Source organism: Petaurus breviceps, unplaced genomic scaffold (genome assembly GCF_028583685.1).
Source record: "Petaurus breviceps papuanus isolate PSGF00001 unplaced genomic scaffold, PetGlider_PUasm1.0 221, whole genome shotgun sequence".
Classification (NCBI taxonomy): Eukaryota; Metazoa; Chordata; class Mammalia; order Diprotodontia; family Petauridae; genus Petaurus; species Petaurus breviceps.
Window position 1 is genome coordinate 11,279,513 of NW_027185877.1, and position 24,445 is coordinate 11,303,957.

Here is a 24,445-nt window from a genome sequence, read left to right on the forward strand (position 1 = left end):
CTTCCTTCCTTCCTTCCTTCCTTCCTTCCTTCCTCCCTCTTTCTCTCTCTCCCTTTCTTTTTCTCCTTTTCTTTCTTTCTCCCTTTCTTTCTCCCTTTCTCGCTTTCTTTTTTTCTTTCTTTCTTTCTTCCTTTCTTTCTCTCTTTCTTTCTCCCTTTCTCTTTCTCTCTCTCTCTCTCCTCTCTTTCTTCCTTGGGGGGAAGGCAAGGCAATTAAGGTTAAGTGACTTGCCCAAGGTCACACAGCTAGTGTGTTAAGTGTCTGAGGCTGAATTTGAATGCAGGTCCTCCTGACTCCAGGGGTGGTTCTCTGGTGTTCTGTTTACTGCCCCCACCTAACTGCCCCTTTGCTTTTTCCTTTAGCTCTCCAGTACTTTGCAAAGTACCTAGTTTATAGTAAGTATTTCATAAGGACTTATTTGGTAGGTTTAAAAGCACTTAGTTGTAAATTGGTATAATTAGAATTGGCTACATATTCTATTACCTTTTTGAATTGTCGCATGAAACTTGAGAATCTTTAGCTGTTTGGGGTTAGATGTTCTAAGAGTACAATTTCAATAACTTACAGGATAAAGGTGGCATCATGTAGGGAAAGCACTAGATGAAGTCAGAGGACATAATTTGGAATCCTAGCTTTGCTATTATAGCTCTTTATCTTCTGGGCCTGTAAAATGAGGGAATGGACTAGCTCTTGAAGTCCTTTTTAGCTCTAAATTTTGCAAGTTTCATTTTCTGTATATGAAATTGCTAATGGGAGGTAGAGCTGGCAGCCTATTTTAATAAGAATTTGTTTTTAATAGCTCCTGAAAGCCCAGAAGAAGGCTCAGAGAAGAGAGCACATGATAAAACTTGAGGCTGAGAAAAGGAAGCTGCGGACTATATTTCAAGTTCAGTATGTCTTACAGAACTTCACACAAGAACATGTACAAGAGGACTTCAAAGGGGGCTTGAATGGTGCAGTGTATTTGCCTTCGAGAGAACTAGACTACCTCATTAAGTTTTCAAAACTCACATGCCCTGAGAGAAACGAGAGTTTGAGGTACAATAATGAAAAGGTTCTTCTAAAATGGGACACATACTTAATTTTAGTTTGTTGATATTTGGGAATTAATTAGGAACAGCTTTGAAGAATAGCAAATTCTATGATTAAGAGCCATAGTATTTGGAAAGGGTAAATTTAGGATAAAGAGCTAGTCCTTTCCTTACCATTCATACATTCTAGTATTGTAGCACTGATTCTTAAAAAGATTGTTCAAAGACCAGTCTAACCTTAATGTAAAACTGCGTTATTTGAGGATATTAAAAAAATTTTTTGTCAAGGTCAAAACATGGTATTTATATTATTCCAGAGTTTTTGCATCCTTATTTCTCTGGTCTTGAATAAAGGGTAGGCAAAATTTAGCTTGTTCCAATATAACTGAACTTTCAAAAAGAAGAAGTACTTGGTATTCTGCTGTCATCCCACAGGTGAAAACTGAATAAGTTAACCCAATAGCAAAGCACAAACAACAGATTTATATAAATTAGACTCTTTGGTGAATTTTTTTATTCCTTTTCCCCCTACTATACCATTCCTTCCAGTTATCCATATTTGCCATCTTGTTTTGAACAAATAAATTTTATACACTTTTTTCTTTTTTGCAAAGTTTGATGGTAATTTTTTTCTATTCTGTTAAAGTGTGTTTAAAATTCATCTGTGAAGGACCTGATTTCTAAAAAATCTGAGTCTCTGTATGAGAGCTATAAAATTCAGTCAACTCTTAGCCTCTTGCAGTTAGATACACTGATTCCCCATGCCATCACCAGTACATGTTTGCCCACTTTCTTTCCTAATGAATGTCTGCTCAAGGCAGTGTGTAAATGTATATTTACCTTAGTCTAAAGAAAACTTTTATTTACCTAAATATCATGTAAAGGACTCTGAAGTAATCCATGATGGAACTTATATAATTCCCCTTATTTGACATCAGTAGTCATGAGTTGAAAATACAACAGCAGTAAATTGTAATTTTAAACTTGTCTGCTTCCTAATAGTTCCTTTTGGTAACTGTAATGAATGCTGGCAATCAAAAGTTCCTAGCCTATTTTTATTTTATTTATTTATTTTTTTAAGTTAGGTTGTTTCAGAAATTAACTTGAATTAAAAATCTAATTGCTAATCAACTTTTGAAGTTCAAGGTTAATTTTTCCTTTCCATTGGGAACAAAATTACTTTGACCACATGTGGACAGGAATTCATAATGTGTCAATGCCATAACATACTTCTAAAGTTGCTTTATTTTTGCTGCTTTTCATTCTCAGTATTGAAGACCAAATGGAACAGTCATCACTCTACTTTTGGGACCTCTTGGAGGGCAGTGAGAAAGCAGTGGCAGGAACAACATGTGAGTGTCTTCTGCTTGATATTTTCTTTATTCTGTGAAGTTTAGTATTAAGCTTAAATATTTAAAATATGGGGAAGAGGGGCGGCTAGGTGACGCAGTGAGTAGAGCGTCGGCCCCAGCGTCAGAAAGACCTGAGTTCAGATCCGGCCTCAGACACTTAATACACACACACACACACACACACACACACAAGCTAGCTGTGTGACCTTGGGCAAGTTACTTAACTCCAATTGCCCTCCAAAAAGCAAAAAAAAAAAAAAATGGGGAAGATCAGAACTCCCATCAGGCATCAGGGCATCCCATAAATTTCTAATTGTTTGCCACAACAAAAAGGGATGCTATAACTATTTTTGTAGAGGTCATTTTCTCTTTGGGATATAGACATAGTAATGGTATTGTATATGTATATGTATACTATATATGTATAAGTATATGGTAGCTAGGTCAAGTTTTTTAAAATTAATTTATTTGTTTTTAGTTTTTAACATTCACTTTTATAAGATTTTTGAGTTCCCAGATTTTTCCCTCTCCGTCTCCTCCACTCTCCACAGGATGACATATAATCTGATATAGGCTATAATTGTGCAGTCATATTAAATATATTTCCACCTCAGTCATGTTGTGAAAGAAGAATCAGAACAAAAGGGAAAAACCACAAGGAACAAAAAACAAAACTAAAAAAGAAAATAGTATGCTTCGATCTGCATTCATACTCCATAGTATTTTCTCTGGATGTGGGTAGCAGTTTTCCATCATGAGTCTTTTGGAATTGTCTTAGATCATTGTATTGCTGAGAAGAGCAAAGTCTATCAAAGTTGGTCATCGCACAGTGTTGCTGTTACTGTGTACATTCTGGTTCTGCTCACTTCATTCAGCATCAGTTCATGTAAGTCTTTCCAGGTTTTTCTGAAATCTATCTGCTCATCATTTCTTATAGAACAATAGTATTCCATTACATTCATATACCACAACTTGTTCAGCCATTTTCCAGTTGATGGGCATCCCCTCAATTTCTACTTCTTGGCCACCACAAAAAGAGCTGCTATAAATATCTTTGTACATGTGAGTCCTTTTCCCTTTTTTATGATCTCTTTGGGATATAGACCTAGCAGTGATTTCTGGGTTAAAGGGTGTGCACATTTTTCCCTTTTTTATGATCTCTTTGGGATATAGACCTAGCAGTGATTTCTGGGTTAAAGGGTGTGCACATTTTTATAGCCTTTTGGGCATAGTTCATTTACTTTCTAGAAGGGTTAGATCGGTTCACAACTCCACCAGCAGTGCATTAGTGTCCCAATTTTTTCACATCCTCTCCAGTATATGTCTTTTCTCTTTTCTGTCCTATTAGCCAATCTGATAGGTGTGAGGTGGTACCTCAGAGTTGTTTTAATTGTATTTCTCTAATCCAAAGTGATTTAGAGGGGCGGCCAGGTGGCACAGCGAGTAAGAGCACCGGCTCCAGTGTTGAGAAGATCTGGAGATCGAATCCCAGGCTCAGACACTTAGCACCCACCCAGAAACACCTGGCCGTGTAACCTTGAGCAAGTTACTTAACCCCAATTGCTTAGGGGCGGCCAGGTGGCTCAGCCAGTAAGAGCACCGGCTCCAGTGTCGGGATGACCTGGATCAAATCCGGGCTCAGATACTCAGCACCACACCCAGAAATAACTGGCCGTGTAACCTTGAGCAAGTTACTTAACCCCGATTGCTTAAAAAAAAAAAAGTGATTTAGAGCATTTTTATGTGACTGTAGGTAGCTTTAATTTCTTGAATGACTTGTATTCTTATAGATTTGACTCAGTTCTCTATATATTTTTAAAATGAGGGCTTTATCAGAGAAACTTGCTGTAAAAAATATTTTCCCAGCTTTCTTGGCTGCATTGGGTTTGTGTGCAAAACCTTTTTAATTTTCATTTTAATGTTATCAAAATCATCCATTTTATATCCCATTCTGTTCTCTGTTTTTTTTTGTTATAAATTCTTCCCTTATCCATAGATCTGACAGGAAAGATATCCCATGTTTTCCTAATTTGACTGTGATATCTCCCTTTATATCTAAATCATATTCATTTTAGCCTTATATGGTGTGAGATGTTGGTCTGTACCTAGTTTCTGCTAAACTGCTTTCCAGTTTTCCCAACAATTTTTCTGATAGTGATTTCTTGTCCAGAATGCTTAGATCTTTGTGTTTATCAAACACTAGATTACTATGGTAATTTACTACTGTATTTATTGTGTACTTTATCTCTTCTACTGGCCTACCACTCTTTTTCTTAGCTGGTACCAAATTATTTTAGTAATTACCATTTTGCAAAGGCTGTAATACAGTTTGCTATCTGGCACTGCTAGGCTGCCTTCATTCCTTTTTTTTATTTATTCCTCTGATATTTTTTACCTTTTGTTCTGCCAAATGAATTATTAATTTTTCTAGCTATATAAAATAATTTTGGTAGTTTCATTGGTATGGTATTGAATAAATTAATATAGGTAGAATTATCATTTAAAAAAATCATATTGGTTCTTCCTACCATGAGTAATCAATATTTCTCCAGTTTATATCCAACTTTGTATAAAGTGTTTTGTAATTGTGTCCATATAGTTCCTGGGTTGGTCTGAGCAAGTATTTTATATTGTCTAAAATTATTTTAAATGGAATTTACTAATCACTTTAAGAAGAACATACCATACTTGTTTTAAGGGTGATAGAGGCCCCTGTAATTTGTGGTTAGTACATTCGAATTGGATTCAGAACAAGAGTTGGGTTCAAATCCTGTCTTGGGATACATTAACTATGTGAAGATAAATCACTTAGCATTTCTTTGCCTCAGGGGACTCCTTAAGACTTGATAAATCCTGAATTGGAGTTGGATATGTAGGCAATTAACACATATTGAGAAAGTACTTCCAGGAAGGGTCAGGAGCAGTAGTTATAAAATCTAACAAAATGAGGTATTGCTTCTTAACTATAAATCACTACTTTAAAAATCCATTTTGTTTATTTAAAAATAATACCATCTTTCTCATGTAGTAGAATAATAGATTTAAATACACTTCAATTTTTTGGTCATTAAGTAACATAATAGTAAGTTGCTTGATTGTATTGACAGTCAATGATATTAAATGCTTACTGTGTGTAAGGCACGTGCTAAGTATTAGGAGCACAAAGAAAGGCCAAAAAAAAATCCAAAACCAAAAACTCACCAAAAAAACAGTACCTGCCCTTAAAGAGCTCATACTCTAATGGGGGAGGATATGTGGACATGTATAAACAAACTATATATAGGATAAATTAGAGATAATCTCAGAGGAAAGGTCCTAACATTAAGGGAAATTGAGAAAGGTTTCTTGTGGTAAATATTGTTTTAGCTGGGACTTGAAGGAAGCCAAGAGGTAGAGATAAGGAAGAAGAAAACTCCAGGTATAGGGGGCAGTCACTGATTCAAGTGATGGAGTGTCTTGTGTGAGGAATGACAAGGAGGTCAATGTCACTGAATTTCATTTTAAGAGGGATGAAAAGGTTTGGAAAAACTGCTGTGGTGAGTGGAATTGTGAGTTATTTGGGGAGACATAAAAGTATTGCCTTGCTATAGTGAAAGCCCAGTTGAGATTATGTAGTGTAAATGTGTAATGAAACAATATACTTTTGTGATTTTTCTACAGCTTTGTTTAGTAGCATGTAAATAGGAATGAAGGCCACAGATAATAATGACATTAGATTTAGTTCAGGGGCCCCACCTTCCAGAACATTTTTCTCCTAAATTTTCACAGAAAACTAGATCAACTTGGAAAAAGATTTCTATACCCATTGTCACTATTGGCACATCTAGCTTTTGACCTCATTTTTCAACTGAAAATGCTCTCTCCAAAATTACCAATGATGTTTTAATTTCTGTCTTCATTAGCTTTTTCTGAATCTTCACGCTTTGACTTCTTTTTCAGCATTCATCACTGGCCATTCTGTTCTCTCTTCATTCTCCCTCCTGTCTGACCAAACTTTAGTCTCCTTTACCAAATCATCATTTTATCATGACCACTAATTTGGGAGAATTCCCAAATGTCTGTCTTGGATCATTTTCTTTTTTCCTCTGTATGCTATTTCATTTAACGACTTCATTTTTTTTCTCCTGGGTTCACTTACCTTTAAAATGACTCTCATGTCTACATATTTCCCCCAATCTTTCACTTGACTTTCAGTCCAGCATGATCAATCACCTATTGAATATTTCCATCTGTAATCCTATAGTTATCTCAAATTCAAAGTGTCCCAAAACAAGGACAAGCCAAAAAGCTGCTAGAATTAATGAACAACTTCCTTCCAGTCATCCACAAGGTCATCTTTGACTCCTCATTTTCCTTCATCCAGTCAGTTGCCAGATCTTGTCATTGTTTTAGTCTCCAACATCTCTCCCATAAATCTCTTTCTCTCCACTCACATGACTGCCACTCTAGTTTAAGCTCTATTCACCATTTTACTAGATCAGTAGCTTTCTAGTCGGTTCTTCTGCTTCAGTCCTTTCCCTACTGTATTCCATCTTTCACTAGCTACTACCGTCTTTTTGGGTTTTCTATTTTCCTCCCTTCTTAATTTACCTTATGTGTGAAAGCATATACATATGTGTGTTTTTGTATATATTTGCCTGTTGTCTCTTTCTGTTAGAATATGAGTTCTTTTAGGGAAGAGCATATTGTGTTTTTGGCTTTGTATTTCTATTGCCTGGTCCATAGTAAACACTTGATAAATGCTTGATTGACTGGGTGGCTAGGTGGCGCAGTGAATAGAGCACCAACCCTGGAGTGAAGAGGACCTGAGTTCAAATCCGTCCTCAGACACTTAATGCAAAACTAGCCGTGTGACCTTGGGCAAGTCACTTAAACCCAATTGCCTTATCTTCCCCCCTCCAAAAAGGAAAAAAAAAGAAAGAAAAAGAAAAGATAAATGCTTGATTGGTGACTTTGGGTAAGGGTTTATAGGGAAAGCATTGTGTTGACTGTGCCTCACAGTAGACTCCACTTCCATAATGGACCAACTGGAAACCCTTAAGCTGGTCCCTCATTTTATAGGATCCTGGGTTATATGACTTGCCAAACCAGTTTACATTCTGTTTTTGTACATGAAACTCTGCATGGCATAAAAATTGGACTAGTTCTTAGGTAACTACCAGTTATGTTCTAATGCCTACCTCTTCTTATAGCAGAAAAAAGGGTTTCTGTAATATCTGAGATTAAACCAAAATGGTTTTTCATTTTTATTTTTAAAATTTTGCTTTGCCTGTATCTTATGAGTGTGTGTGTGTGTGTGTGTGTGTGTTGTGTATTTGCAAACTGTTAAAGGTTGCAAGGTTCCTAATTCTTTTAATGTCCTCCTTTCTTAGACAAACACATGAAGGATTTATTATCTAAACTGCTGACCTCTGGCTATTTTGAAAGTATTCCAGTTCCCCGAAACAACATTATAAAGCAAAAAGAAGATTTAGATGAAGAAATCCGAGAAAAATCACGGAAGAAGCAGTCATTACAGACAGAACTTGTTAAAGAATCAGGTTTGATATGAATAGTAGAATTTTTGATTCTGTGTTAGCAGCTGCTTGTTTAACACTGATCAAAGTGAATCATCTAGCTTTTTTTTTTTTTTAAAGCAGTTGGGGTTAAGTAACTTGCTAAAGGTTACATGGCCAGGTGTTTCTGGGTGGGTGCTAAGTATCTGAGCCCGGATTCGATCCCAGGTCTCCTGACTCTGAGGCCGGCGCTCTTACTTACTGCGCTACCTGGCTGCCCCAAATCATCTAGCTTTTTCTAAGGCACTTGTACATATTTGTTATCCATAATCAGGGAAATTTTTACTTGTTGCTGGGTAGCCTTTTATTTAGGAAAAACGTGTCTTAATGCTAGACTGATGCTATTTAATCTATGGACTTTAAAAGAAATCCTAGGTTATACTTTTAAAGCTTAATTATGTTGCTTTTTGAAAACACTGATTAAAATGAGTTTTTAAAACTATTGGTAGGCTCATTCTATTACAGACTTTTGTCCAAGTATAAGTACATTAGAACCTAGAAAAATTTGACAGGAAACTGATATCCTCAAAATATTACTTGGTTAAAATGGGATAATCCCATCTCCTGTGAAGTAGTAAAACATACTTCCCTTCATTTAAAAAAAAACATAAAGAAAGTCTTTAATAAAACATAAAATAACAGAAAATTTACAAACAGTTATAGAATGATGATGTATTTTGTATTTTATAAAAAAAGTTTTTTATATGGTAGGTCCCAACTCGTATCCAGATTTATTTTTTTTTTCAGAGATACATTCTTCATTTTCAGATCACATATACATAATTGCCACTATAACAGTTTAAAGCAGATGAGCAAAATTATGCAATACAATTTTTGTTAATCATTGTAATGTGTCTACTTCATTCCAACTCATGAGTTATAATTCATCCTCCGACTTCTTGACTATTCTTATTTCTCATAGGAGTAGTGTAACATTTCTGAGTTCTGGAAAGCAAAGAACATTTTCAGTAACACTCTAAATGCTTAAAAATTAGCATTTTATTACTTTGCTCCTAAGAAAAATTGATTTGGAAAATATTAAAATTAGTTATCTTAAATTTATCGCTATTTAAATAATCTTTCTTTCTTGTACCATATGGACAGTAGGATTGATTATAGTTTTTCTTTGTTCCCTTATTGCTTTTTATTTCTTTGGAAATTGTGTAACGCATACCTATCTGAATTATTTTGATACTTTTTCTTTTAAAAAAATTTATTGATACTCCTTGTCTTTATGTCAATCATTTCCCACCACCTGTTCCAGACTGAACCTTCCCTTGTGATAAAGAAAAACAAGTAAAAACATCCAATACAGAAATCTTGTCTGGCAATGTGTATAAATATTCTACTTTAGTAGTTCCTGTCCCTCTACTCACATGGGAGCTATATTTTAAAAAATTTGTTTTCCAGGACCTTTCTTTGGTTTTTCCATTGCTGAGTCCAACTTCTTTTTAGTCATCTTTTCACTTACACGGTCAAAGTCTTTGTATATATCCTCTTGGATCTGCTTGTTTGGATTGTGTTTTCTCAGTCACCAGTGGAGTAAAACAAGACTGTATGCTTGCTCCTTGCTTTTTAGCAAGTTTTCAGCCATGTAGTCAAATGCTTTCAATGAGGATGAACATGGCATCAAGGCCAGCTACTGCACTGATGGTAGATTCTTCAACTTGAAAAGACTACAAGCTTTCGAGCGAATTGGGGGGAATGTTGGTGCGTGATTTTCTGTTTGCAGTTGATTGTGCACTCAGTGCAGCCTTTGAAGCTGAGATGCAACAGAGTATGGATTGATTTTTCTGCTGCTTGTGCTAACTTTGGTCTAACAATTCACACCAAAAAAACACAGGTGCTCTATCAGCCATCACCACACCATCCATACATGCTTCCATTGCAAATGGAAAAGTTTTGAATGCTGTGGATAAGTTCACTTACCTTGGTAGTGTACTCTCCAAGGATGTACACATTGATAATGAGGTTGACTCATACATTGCCAGAGCTAGCTCAGTGTTTGGGAGGCTCCTAATAAAAATATGGGAGAAAAGACTTACTATCAAACTGAAGGACTACAAATCTTTTGTGTTGACCTCATTGTTGTATGCCTGTGAATCATGCACAGTATACCAGTGCCATACCAGGAAACAGAATTGTTTCCATTTAAATTGTCTTAGGAAGATTCTGAAGATTGCCTGGCAGGATAAGGTACTACTAGACACTGAGGTCCTTTCTCAAACTGAACTGCCAAACATTCAAATTCTGCTTCAGAGAGTGCAACTCAGGTGGGCTGGCCATGTTGTTTGAATGCAAAACATACGCTTGCTAAAAAGACTGTTTTATGGAGAACTCACACAGGACAAGCATTCACATGGTGGTCAGAAGAAGCGATTCAAAGACACTCTCAAAGTCTCTCTTAAGAACTTTGGAATTAATCAATGTGTGACCTGGGAGACGCTGACATAAGACTGCTCAGTTGCTATGCTCTGTGAGCAAAGCAGAATTGAAATAGCACAGGAGAAGCGTGAGATGTGCAAATTTAGAGAATTTAACACCCCAGATGTTCACACAGATGACTTGTGCCCTACCTGTGGTAGAACATTCTTAGATTTTTTTGCTCTGATCAGCCACAGTTGGACACACTGAAACTTGACTCTAGCAGAACGATGTCATTTTGGTCTTCTTTGAGAATATAGGCCCAAAACCAACCAATCATTTCCTTATGTATCACTTCATAAAAATCTTTACATATATTGACTAATTATTGTGACACAAGAATACTCCATTCATCTACTATAATTTTTTTTCAGCCATTCACCAGTTCATGGGTACTTATTTGTTTCTAGTGATTACCACAAAGTGTGCTTCTATGAATATTTTGGTGTACGTGTATATGTTCAGCTATTTCAGTCATTTCTGACTCTTCCTGATAGCATTTGGGATTTTCTTGGTAAAGATACTAGAGTGGTTTCACATTGCCTTCTCCAGTTCTTTTTACAGATGAGGAACTTCCCATTCAATACTTATTATACATATTTTTCATGGTGTTTTCTACATATAGGTTAAATAAGGTGATAATTCATAGCCTTGTTGTACTCCTTCCCCAATTTCTGTCACAAATCAGTTGTTCCATGTTCAGTTCTAACTGTTGCTTCTTCACCTGTATACCAGTTCCTCAGAAGATAAGATGATATTTTTTTTCTTCCAACCTAACACTTCTTATTACTATTGTTCTGTATCACTGAAACAGTTTTTTCATCTGTTTCATTCAAATTTCGAGTTCTCAATAGAACCAATCAAACATCTGGATATAAATAGAAGATTTGAGGGATTGAGAAGGGAAGAACAGCCTATTAATTTTTATTTAGAGAAAAATATTTGGGGATAATCTTGAGAAGATGAGAAGGTTTTTGTTTTGTTTCGAATACTAAGTGGCCTACCACCATCACCAGTACTTGTAGATTTTTTTCTTCATTCTGCACCATCTGTAATGCAAGCATTGTTATTCCAGATCTACTTCCAAAGTATGTAAAATTCCCTATCTTACTCTATTCATCTATGTATTTCATATTCTCTGAGTCTAGTTAGAACACTTGGGTGCCTTATTCAGGCCAATGGAACTTGTACTATCATAGCCAATAGGAATTACATCTATTTTCTAAAATAGAGCCTTCAAAAAGTACTCCCATCTCTTTGAGGACTTGCCACATCTTTTTGTGGTACACACGGTTAAAGGCTTTCCATGTAACCATGAAACAGAAGTAGATAGTTTTTTTTTTTTCCTGGCATTCCGTTGCTTTCTCCATAATGCAGCAGACATTGGCAGCTTAGCCTTTATTTCCTTTGCCTCTGGTAATTCTTGGTTCATGTGTTGCTGAAGCCTTGCTTGCTTGCTTGCATAATCTTAAGTATCATTTTGCTGGTGTATGAAATGAGCATGATTGTTTAGTAATTTAAAAATTCTTTGGCATTTCCTTAGGATTGGGATGTAAAATGATCTTTTTGTTTTTTAAATTTGTTGGCATATACTTTAAACAGCATGATCTTTTAGGATTTTAAATAGCTCAGCTGGAATTCCATTACCTCCCTAGCCTTATTGTTAGCAATGCTTCCTAAGGTCCACTTGACTTCATTTTTTAGGTTATCTGACTTCTAGATCAGTAACCACACAGTCATGGTTATTGGTGATAGTAAAATCTTTTATAGCTCTAATGTATATTTTTGCCACTTCTTAATCTCTTAAATCCCTCCATTTTGTCTTTCATCGTGCCCATTTTTGCATGAAGTATTCCCTTGATATCTCTCATTTTTTGAGGAAATCTCTTGTCTTTCCCATTCTATTGTTTTCTTATATTTCTTTGCATTGCTCTTTAAAAAAAACTCACTTATCTCTCTTCACTGTTCTCTGGAATTCTGCATTTATTTGGGTATATGTTTCTCTTTATCCTTTCCCTTTTGCTTTCCTTCTTTCCTCAGCTTCTTATAAAGCCTCAGCAGACAGCCATTTTTTTTTCTTGAGCTTCTTTATCTTTGGGATGTTTTTTGTTGCTGCCTCCTGTACAGTACTGAGACCCTCTGTCCATAGTTCTTCAGGCACTCTATCTTTTAGATCTAATCCCTCAATCTATTTATGACTTTCATTTCATATTCATAAGGGATGTTACTTAGGTCATACCTATGCAGTCTTATGGTTTTCCCTACTTCCTTCAATTTGTCTGAATTTTGCAGTAAGAGGCTCATGCTGTGAGCCATAGTTAGTTCCAGCTCTTGTTTTAAGTGACTATATAGAACTTCTTCACTTTTGGCTACAAAGTATATAATCAGTTTGATTTCTATATTGACCACGTAGGCCTTTTGAAAAGGGTGTTTGTTGTTATTAGTCTCTGCCTTGCTACATTTTGTAAGACCAAAAGTACCTGGTTATTCTAGTTATCTTTTGATTTCCTACCTTAGCTTTCCAATCCCCCAGGATGAAGATGACATCCTGTGTGTGTGTGTGTGTGTGTGTGTGTGTGTGTGTGTGTGTGTGTGTGTGTGTGTTTTATTTTTAGAAGATGTAAGTCTTCATAGACCTGAGCAACTTTGGCCTCTTTGGTTAGACCATAGACTTATATTACTATGATGTTGAGTGGTTAAGGAAATAATTATTAAAAGATTGAAGCTTTTGCCTTTTAATATTTGCTCCTTATTGTTATGGCCAGTGTTTCTAGAACTTTTGACAAATAATTCAAGTAGAGGGGAGCCCCATGCCTTATCTCAGCTTACATTAAGAAAATTCCTAGTGTTTCTCTCCTATAAACAGTACTCATTCTTGGTTTTAAATATATGCTTCTAAGCATATTGAAGTGGAGCCCTTCCATGCCTGTACTTTTTAAGGTTTTTTAAAATAAATGAATGCTTTATTTTGTCAGAGGTTTTGTTATGCATCTATGGAAGTAATCTTCCTCTAACTTAATTAATCTGTGGAAGTAATCTTCCTCTAACTTACTAATCTTCCTCTAACTTATGATCAACTTACAAGCACAGTTCTTATGATAATGAACATTTTTATTGAAAGGATGAATTTTCTTATAACCCAAGGTGATACCTCTTGTGTTCTTTGTCCCTTTTTCATTAACATCCCAACTAAGTGCCGTACTTTTCCTTGGCCCCAGTTAAATTTGGTACTTCTTTCTGTGTTTGGATTATAGGTGTTATTAACTTGGATTAACTGAGGAGTGTGCTGGTAAATGTTTAATAATTGACTGTCTCGAAAAAAAATTACACACAACACACTTTTAAATTTAATCTTCATTCCTAATATTTTCTTTGCCACTTTATTAAGTCTAAAGCAGACAATCAATACAATAATAAATGAAGCCCTGAATTGTAGTGTTTCCTAATTTCTAAGGTAAAAATGCTCACACTGAAAATTTAACACTTGGTTTTTGCAAACCAATATGAACTGGCCACAGGACACCCTTGCAAATACCTTTTCTTGTGGGACCTGTGCTATGACTCCCCATAGTAGGTATTTGAAGGTATGAGGGCCTAACGAGGAGATTCATCTTTTATTTGGGGGGAATATGATTTAGCCATGTTTTAATGAAAACTATCAAGTTAAACTCATCATAAAATATAAAATCTGTACCACAAAAGGTACATGTAAAGGCTAGTGGTGGACCACTTTGCAATTTTAGATGATATATTGTGACAAATAAAACACATTGTTATACTTAGGCATACTTTTGGTACGAGAAATAATTGTTAGTGATCCAGTTTGGAGAGCAAAATCTTTACCTGAATTTCACCTACCATACTTTACTCTTTCCCTAGAATCTCTTATGGAACACATACAGCCTGAGATACAACCCCAAGAGGTAAGAGATACTGAAAAGAGCTTAAGAGCTTTGCCGATATAGTAATTAATCTCACTATGGTGTTAATGATTCACATTTAAAGGTGGGACAGAGTTTTAACTAGACCTTAATTTTTTTTAATTCATATATTTTCTGATTTTAGTTGTATGTATAAAAACTTTTTGGTTAATGTGATTTCTGAGAACCAATGATAGAACATTGCCTACCTCCTGACAGAGAGGTCGATAGACCCAGATTCTAAAATGAGACCTATATTTTTTGGACATAACCAATGTAGGAATTTGCTTACCTGCGCATTTATGTTGCAAGAGTTTCTTTTCTTTTCTTTTTTCAACTTGGGGTGAGGGAGATAGGAGGGAAAATATTATAGATTTTTGTTATTTGGGAAAAATAAAATTTAAAAAATTTTTATAGTTGAGGTTCTGCTTTGTATAATCTCTTCTTGCCCACATATGATTATAATATTAGCTATCATTTAGAACTTTGAGAGGGCAGCTAGGTAGCATACTAGATAAAGCTCTGGGCTGGAGTCAGAAAGTCTCATTATCTTCCCAAGTTCAAATTCAGCCTTAGACACTAACTTGCTGTGTGACGCTGGGCAAGTCACTTAACTCTCTGCCTTAGTTTCCTCATATGTAAAATGAGCTGTAAAGGAAATGGCAGACCACTTCAGTATCTTTGCCAAGGAAACCCCAAATGGGATCACAAGTCAAAAAACAACTACACAACAAAAAGCACTTTGAGGTTTGCAAAGTGTCTTTACATACATTCTCTCATTTGATCCTCACTACAATCTTGTGAGCTTATAAGTGCTGTTTTTATAGATGAGGGAGTTGGGTTTAAGAGACATTGACTTTCTCAGGGCAGACTGTGAATCTTAGGTCTTCTTAACACTAATATTCCATGAACATGCTTGTAGTTGTCTTCTATTTTCTTACTGTTTAAAAATTGTGTGACTTGTGTAGATCATTTATTCACTTAGGATTTATTGTGACATATATGTTGTAAGATAATGGCTTAAAACAAAAGCTTTTCAACTTTTCCAACAGCTCTCATTCAATAAAGACTTTTCCAGAGTCGTTTGTGTTCTTTGATTTGTTGAAAAAAGTTAGACTGTGCATTTTTTTTAGGTCTTCCATTTTTCTTTTATTTAGTACTATTTTATTTTGTAGCTTGTAATATAGTAGCACTAAGCTACACTTCTTTTCTACTTTTCATCATTCTATGAAATTTCCCTTTTATAATTTTTGGTATGGTAAAAATCTTGAGTAATTTGAGTATTATCATTTTTAATGTATTTGTACAGCCCAATTGTGAATAAAAATAGAATTTCCAACTTTGGTCTCTCTTATTTCTGCAAATTGTTTTGTATTTGCATTTATGAACATTTTGGTAGGTTAACTGCCAGGTATTTTTGTACATTTTATTATCTTAAATGGAACCTTTTCCCCACCATTTTTTGTTGACTCTCTAAGTAAATATAATATTTCCAAATCAAGATCATTTTGCTTCCTTTTAGTTCTCTGTATATTGCCTGAATTTCTCATCTTGTTGCTGCAGTCAGCATTTTCCCTTATAATCATAAGTCAGTCAACATGCCTGGATCAAATTCACTGTTCATAGTAAAGCTAAATTTTTTAGCTTTTTTTTTTTTTGGAGGGGGGAAGGCAAGGCAATTGGGGTTAAGTGACTTGTCCAAGGTCACACAGCTGGTAAGTGTGTCAAGTCTCTGAAGCCAGATTTAAACTCGTGTCCTGATTTAACCTTTTAACACTGTGCCATCTAGCTGCCCCTATAAATAATTTAAAAAACATATTTCTTTAGTCTCTTTGCTAATCAATAATTTTACATCAGTATTCAATACTGAATATGTAGTTTTCTTTCTCTGTTTTCTTTTTCTTATTTAACTATCAGAACCCTATTTTTCTCAGAGGAGTTTAGTAAAGTGCCTTCATTCTCCCTCCTCCCCCTACCCTACCCCTTTTTTCAACCAATTTATGTGCTAGTAGAAATTTTTTCTTTTTAAATGTTTTTCTAGAATCCACTTGTAAATCCATCTGTATCAGGATTTTCCTGTCTCCCTATCCTTGAGAATTAATTTTTTGGCAATCTGGTTTTCCTTTCTTTTATCTGCTGAACTCTTTTGTTTTCAGTTATATTTACTTCTTTGACTTTTGATTTTGTTGCTGTTGTAGGCTCAATTCACTAATCTTTTTCTTTTGTCAGTTTTTCTCTGAGCTCTCTTTTCCTTTTTTCTCAAGTGAAAATATTAAGGATATCTTTAACTTCATCCCACAAATTTTCATATACTTGCTCATTATTTTCTTTAATTTTTATGACTTGTTCTTGGATTCAGTATTTAAGATTCCTTTAGTACTTTTACTATCTCTTCCTTGTTTTTCTTATGAAATCCCTGTTCTAGCCCACAGCCTATTATTATTATTGCCATTTTAAAAAGGATGACTTTTTATTTTTGTTGTATTAATTTCTGAATTATGAATTATCCCATGTAACAAAGATGAAAAAAAGGGAAGAATTTCAGCAAAACCAACCAATACATGAATTGTACCAGACAGCATATGCCACACCCTATATCTAGTCTTCCTCTTACCTCCTCAGTGAAGCACATATATTGTTTCAGTTCTTCCATTTAAGACTGAACTTGGTCATTATGTGAAATTTCATTATTTTCTTTGTAGTTATGTTGTAAATCCATACATATTTTCCTAGTTCTTGCTGTATCAGTTTTCATGAATCTCCCCATGTTTCCCTAAATTCTTCATTTATTGTTTCTTGTTGCAGAACTCTAAGGGACCTAAGGGCTGTCTAGTCCAAACCCCTCATTTTATAGTGACCCTTCAAAATGGGCAATGAGCCTGTATTGAAAGGTGGAACTTGTTTAGAGATTACCCAACTGCTGCATACATATTTTAACTGAAGCTCTTCACCACAAAAAGTGCTGCTATGAATGTTTTGCTCCTTATGGAACATCATCCTATTAGCAGGATCCCTAGATCAGAGGGTATGGCCATTTTACTTTTTTCCCCCCACATAGTTCCAGATTGCTTTAAAAATAATTAGGCCATTTCACAATTTCACCAACAATATATTTTTTGTTCCTGTCTTCTCTCAGCCCTTCTATAATTGAAATATTTTTATTTCAAGTTTTTTTTATCTGACATTTTGATGGGTATGATGTGAATTCTAAGTTGTTTTAATCACTGATCTCTTTTTTATGAAGGCACTAAAAAAAATAAGTGTCTCAGGATTTCTATTCAGTAATTATTAAAGGTCTATCTTGAGGTAGCTAGGTTGCTCAATGGATAGAGCATTGGGCCTGGAGTCAGGAAGACCTGAATTCAAATATGGCCTCAGACATTTACTAGCTGTGTGACCTTGGTAAATTCACTTAACCTTTCTTTGCCTCAGTTTCCTCAGCTATAAAATGGGAATAATAATAGCACCTCCCAGTTAGGAACAAATATTGTTAGGATCAAATGAGATAATATTTGTAAAACATTTATTAGCATAGTACCTGCATAGAGGGCTCTCTATGATGCTAGCTGTAATTATAATTTTCTTTTTTTCAGATGTAATTTTTCTTTGTGTTAGATATAAGTACCCAATGAACATCTATTTTTTTTTTTGAGGGGGGAAGGCAAGGCAATTAGGTTTAAGTGACTTGCCCACAGTCACAGAACTAGTAAGTATTAAGTGTCTGAGGCTGGATTTGAACTCAGGTCCTCCTGACTCCAGCGCCTGGTGTCCTATTCACTGCACCACCTAACCACCCCTGAACATCTTTCTAAATGGAGCCTTTTGCAATGCAGTTAGTTCTTAAGTACTTAAAGAAAAAAGTATAACATTCAGTGCATATAAATTTTGTATTGCTGTGGTTTCATTTCTGGTACCTTTGCATGGCATTTTCTTGATTTTTCTTGACTGTATTTTTATTGTTGGCTTGTCCAAAGTGGTTGTCCCTTCTTCTTTAAAAAAAAAAATCCAGCTAAAGTTTAGTATTTTCTACTTTAGTCTCTCATTCTAAGTCTGTTGTTTTAAGTGTTTCTTTTATAAAACAAAATGTTGATTACTGTTTCTAGTCTCTTCTATAATGCTCCCACATTTTATGGATTCAGCCCATTAATAATTGAGGTTATAATTAAGTATTTTCCCGTTTAAAAATAAAAAAAATATTTTAAGAGCAGTATTCATCTTCTTTTCTTTGCAGAGGTGGGACATTATGTCTCTGGAGCTTCCAAACACAGTTGATAGGCTAATTGGTTTTGCTTAAATAATTTTTCTCTTTTTAATTTTTGTTACAAGGAATGGCCCCCTGAGGAGGGGGATGAAAGCAATATGTTTGGAAATAAAGGTAATATGAAAACAAAAAATCAGTTCTAAGTACTTCTAGCCTGTTTTGCTTACAACAGTCCTATCCTAGTTTCCTTCCTTTCCTAGAGACATGCTTCTCCTTCCCCTCTTCGTGTAGGTATACATAAATTATTGAATCATGTTCACTTAAAAAATGTATCTGTCTATCTATCTTTTTGTCTGTCTTTCTTAGTGTGGCTTGTTTTACTGGCTCCCTCTCCCATTCTACCCTTGGATTCAGATTTGCTACCTTTCTCCTTGTGACCTAACCTAGTCTCAGAATGAATAATTATTGTAGTTTTGCTATTGTATTATTTTTTAAAGATACCTTAATCAACTAAATGTAGCTTGTGAGCCCCTCTGTCCTTCTATTTTTAATAACCTTTAGTGGTTGCTCGCTGATTTCAGGAGCTATTAAATTTCTTGTACCTCTTTTCTAGAGTACTATTTTATGATCAGCCACGTCTATAGATGATTTTGACTTGTTCCTTTAATGACCTTATTGACTAGGTGGGACTTCCAAGGGACAGTATTCTCATTGACCTTGCAGCAAATCAATACCAGATTTCAATCTATTTCTATATGTTTACTTTGTTTTCTTTGCATATTTCTGCATGTCAGAGTCACTTTTTTTAAAGGAATAACAAATCTTTAAAAAAAATGCTTTTGTTTAAAAATTATTCTTTCCTCAAAAGAAATATGCTTTGCTCTACCAGCAGCTGCCTTTGCTTTGTTTGGTGTCATATGCTAGCCTTTTCTTTATTTTCCATTGAGTGGCTTTGTATATAAGTTGTCTCTTCCACTTGCCATTTCCAAGTGCCAAAGGCCCTTCAAAATCTTACATCTGCATGATTTAAACCTGAGTTTTCCCTATCATAGTTTATATACTACCATCTATACTTTTCCCCCTGTTTCCAGTAACTCTGATCAATTATCTTGTAAGATTTCCTGGAGTATGATATTCAGGCTTTTGGTTAAATGACTTTTTTTGAAAGGTCAATGATTGACTTACTAAACTCTTTTTAAGGTCACTTGTCTTCGGTTTGTAAAGATTTCATTTTATGCCAACTTTGTGGTAATTTGAATTTGCTATAATATTTATTATCTTTGATTACAGCTCTCTGCATTGGTGTACCAACTTTTTTTAACCTATGGCTTAATTTTTTGGCATTTTTTTCCCCAAACCATCGTTTTGTTTTGTTTTTTGAATTTTCCTTTTAAGAGTTCTGATTCTTTTTTTTTTTTTTTTGCCTTTTGGAGGGCAATTGGGGTTAAGTAACTTGCCCAAGGCTACACAGCTAGTTTTTTTGTGTGGGTGTTAAGTGTCTGAGGCTGGAACCAAACTCGCGTCCTCTTGACTCCGGGGCCGGCGCTTTACTCACTGCGCCACCTAGCTGCCTCTAAGAGTTCTGATTCTTAATCTCTGTAATTCTTGTATCCTATTCTCCTTTTTGAAGGTTTTAATAAAGCTGTTGCCTTCTGATTCTCCCTTGTTTACCTTATATCATTTCTTAAATTATTATTTTACTTGTCAATTCAATCTACTTGTTTCTCCTGTAGAATTTTTTTTTTCATTTAGTGATTTTTGTCTTTCCTTTGTTTTTATTTTATTTGGTGTATTTCTTGCCTCTTTGAGATGATAAAGGGAGACCAGTCTTAGAAGTTCTAACTTGCCTATCATCTACATTGATTTTAAGAGATTCAAACAAATGGGTATAATAAGAAAACTGGAGGTTTAGCAGCATATTCTTTAGACTTGTAAATTTAGATTTATAAAAATTTGTAAATTTGTAAAAAAAAAAATTTTGTAAAATTTGTAAAAAACAAAACAAAAACAACAAAAATATAAAACATTTGTAAATGAGTCCAGTAGAGACATGTGGGTAATGTACAGTTTTTTGTAGAGAACAGATAGATGTCTTAAGATTTATTTTTGCTTTCTTGTACTGTATAGGCAGCAAAAGGAATCAGAGCTCTCTCCAATGGTAAGAGAGGAAGGTTGTTTAGTTATGCTATGAATTCTGATACTTAAACTTGTTTTGAACAATGTTGATGTCAAGGTTTCTTTGGCATTCCTCTGTTCAATAACTTTGTGATTGGCTGGTTTGTAATGCTTGAGAAGATTTCAAACAAGGCTTTAGTCATAAAAATGCAGCTCTTTAAGAATGTTAAACACCTATCCACATGTACCCTGGAGACCACTGACTTGGTACTGGTAAGTGCTTTGGTAAAGAATAGCATACTAATCTTGAAAGGTCAGAATCTAAGAGTGATACAAGATGTTTCCTTGTATGGAACATTCTTAGGTGGATAAAAATGAGAGAACTGCAGAATATCTGGACCAATTTTGATTTTTACTGAATCGTTTCTATTTCATATTTTATGTAAATTTTGTTGCCATTCAAACTCCACTTCTTTAATGTTGTTATGTATGACTTTATGGTTGCTTTGGTTTATGAATGTGCTGGTTACTACATCAGTTCATTCAAGTCTTCCCATATTTCTTTGAATTCTTCATATGTGTTTCTTATGATACAGTGATAACATTCCTATAAAGCTGTATATTAAGGCATTTCTTAATCATTAGTCATATACTTTGTTTCTAATCTTTTTCTATTACAAACAATATTGAGATGAGTAATTTTGTACAGATAAGATCTGGTTGTCTATAACATCCTTTTGGCATAAACCCATGGTAAGAGTAGTTTTCAGATTCTTCTCCAAAATGGTCGAACCAACTAGCGGTACACTTTTTTTCTTGCATCACTTCCAACAGGAAGTTATTTTTGAGTGCTTTTTCTCTTTTTAAACCTAGACTTATTAATGGGATTCAATTGGGAAATGACTAAACAATCTGTGGTATATGATTGTAATGGAATATTATTTTGCTATGAGAAATGACAACAGGATGATTTCAGAAAATCCTGGAAAGACTTACATGAACTGATGCATAGTAAAGTGAACAGAACCAGAAGAACATTGTACACAGTAACAGCAATATTGTTCAGTGAAGAACTATGAATGACTTAGCTATTTTTAACCATACAGTGATCCAAGACATTCCCAAAAGAAGCATACTATCTGCCTTCAGAAAAAGAACAGATTTTGTTTGAGTATAGACTGAAGCATGCTGTTTTTCACTTTCTTTCATTCCTTTTCTTTTTTTTAAGCCTTCATGTACAAAATATTAATATGGAAATGTTTTACATGATTGCACATGCATAACCTATATCTGATTGCTTACTGCCTGGGGGGAGGGGGAAGGAAAGTAAGAGGGATAGATAGAATTTGGAATTCAAAACTTTTTAAAATGTTAAAAACTGTTTTTAACATGTAATTGAGGGAAATATTTTTTAAAATTAAAAAAATGTGCTACTTGAAAAAAAAAAACACTGCTTATTCATACCCTTAGACCACAGGCTATGGGAGACTGATTCATAATCTTAAATTTGTGTCAGTTCCCTGTATATTGTGCATGTCATATTTATTAGATACTTTGTGCAAAGATATGGGCTAGAGAAAATTTCTTCTAACTACATTTTACTTATTTAAAAATTTTGTAATTTTTGTATAGCCAAAATAATCTACTGTCTTTTTTGCCATGGATGGTTACAGATCCATTCTCTTGAATGAATAGGTTGATTCCTTATGTTTAGTTTCTTTATTCATTTGAAATGTGGAATATGGTATTTAAAATTCTGGTCTAAACTATTTTCACCCATACTTCTTCTTGAGCAAATAAGTCTTTCCTTTAGTATTTCATTTTCTTGGGTTTGCCAAAGACTAGACTGATATAGACAGTCTATTCTATTTTTTTAGTACATGAGATGGTTTCAGTAATTACTGTTATATGATATAACTTAAGTACTAATGATGCCAAATCCCCTTTATTTCTGATTTTTCCCTGTTATTTGCATAGATGTTATTGACCTTTTGTTCCTCCATATGAATATTGCCTTTAAAAAAATCTGATTATTGATTTTTAACATCTATTTAATAATTGGTATTTAGATAAGAATTAAATTTATAGATTAACTTAAATATTACTTATGTTGCCATAACCTAGTCATCAATATTGGATATTTACTTTTAGTTTAGTTTTTTTTTTTTTGGAGGAGGATTGTATCTTAAATGGAATTCTCTTTTCTTTCTCCTGGATTTTGTTAGTAATGCCGATGATGTTACTGATGCTATTATTACTTGGGGTCTTCTTAATTAATTTTCTAGGGTTTTCAAAAGTTAACTTTAATGTCTTGGGCAAAGTGTAATAATTTTGATTCTTTTCCCTACACAAAAATTCTCTTAATTTCTTATTACTGTGTTTAGCATTTCTAGTTCTTTGACAAAAAAAAAAGCATTGGTGACAGTGGACAGAATTAACTCCTGATACTGCTAGGAAAGCTTTCAACCTTTTACCATTATAAATTATATTAGAACTTGGTTTTAGATAAATGTTTTTGATAATATGCTTTTTAAAAAACGAATGATTGTTGTACTTCCATCAAAAGCTTTTTCTGCATCTTTTTGTTGGTGTCTTCGTATGGTTTTTGTTCTTGTCAATAAGCATTTTTTAAAATGCTGAATCATTATTTAATGTTCTTGTATCAATCAAATTTGGTCATCATACACAAATGCTTTAGAACCCCAAAACTCATAAGTCACAATGTTCTTTCCTTGTAATACATTGAGTTACCTATGTCCTATGTATAATCCTGAAAGCCAAAGAAGTCTAAAGATACTTCTTGTCTTTTGCTTTTTCCTTAAGCAATCAAAGGCAACAGCATAATAAGCAAGACCCAGGACATAATTCATAGTCCTCAAATAGATGCAGTTTTATCTTTGTGGACTATAGGCTCCTGAACGCTTTCTTTAGTTTCTCCATCAGTGTCTTCTTCTACTTAAGCTGTTATATCATGTTCCTCTTTTGTTTGTCCGTTGCCCCGCTCTGATTTTGTTTGTGGCATAGTGAAGGCGATCTTGGCAAAATAGGCACATTTATTCAGTCAAATAAATAACCTTCCTAATTTTATATCTTAAGCATAAGTGGACTTCTCTGGTTTAGTTTCTCAACAGACGCTACCTATCTGAAGTTGAGTATTCAAGCAAGAAACCAGAGGGACAGCAATCTTGGGAAGAAGATTTTACTGGGAAGCCAAATCTTAAAAAATGCTGGGAAGTGATTACTGACTTAGAAGGCCAGAAGAAGCTGGAGTCCCTGATGTCTTGGGATTCTGTTAAGCAACAGGCGATTGTAAAACCTGTGTTAACTCCAAAACAGGATAATCAGGAGAGTCTGGAATCTACTACTGTTGATCTTCAGGAAGAACAGAAGACACAAGAAATCTCTAAATCCAACATAGTTCATGGGACATGGGAACAAGACATTCCTAAATCTAATGCAGTCTGTGTTCAGGAGGAACAGAAGAAAAAAGAGTCACTAAAGCCCTGGGTTGCTCCTCTGCAGAAAGAGTTGGAGCCAAAGAAACAGACTCCCAAATCTTGGACTCCTTCTGCACAGAATGAACAGAAGGCCATTAGGTCTTGGCCAACTTCAGTTCATGAAGAACAAGATACAAAGCCACCTGAGATTCCAGAGCCATGGGAAGCCAGGGTTGAGAATCAGAAACAGTCTTTACTGCAGCAGTTACAATCTCCTTCAAAGTCCTGGGGACCTCCAGCAGCAAGCCTTGTAATGAATGGGCAACTGATGACCAAGAAGTATGATTCAGAATCCAAAGATGTGAGTTGATGGGCTTTATTCTGCTGCTAGCATTATAGAGAACTTGTTA

The 24,445-nt window shown here is 34.7% G+C and overlaps 1 protein-coding gene across 8 annotated transcripts in view; it reads left to right on the top strand.

Annotated features, from left to right (window-relative positions):
* The window catches only part of CAPRIN2 (caprin family member 2), a 62,678-nt gene that overhangs the window by 14,566 nt on the left and 23,667 nt on the right, over positions 1–24,445 (top strand). For 6 of the 8 annotated variants that reach the window (XM_069094869.1, XM_069094873.1, XM_069094868.1 and 3 more), the window contains exons 5-10: positions 800–1,038; positions 2,301–2,383; positions 3,162–3,269; positions 7,756–7,923; positions 14,242–14,285; positions 23,719–24,396. In XM_069094869.1, coding sequence (XP_068950970.1) covers positions 800–1,038; positions 2,301–2,383; positions 3,162–3,269; positions 7,756–7,923; positions 14,242–14,285; positions 23,719–24,396 — 1,320 coding nt within the window. The remainder of the gene's footprint in view (positions 1–799; positions 1,039–2,300; positions 2,384–3,161; positions 3,270–7,755; positions 7,924–14,241; positions 14,286–23,718; positions 24,397–24,445) is intronic. The other 2 variants (XM_069094876.1, XM_069094874.1) reach the window with 2 other exon arrangements.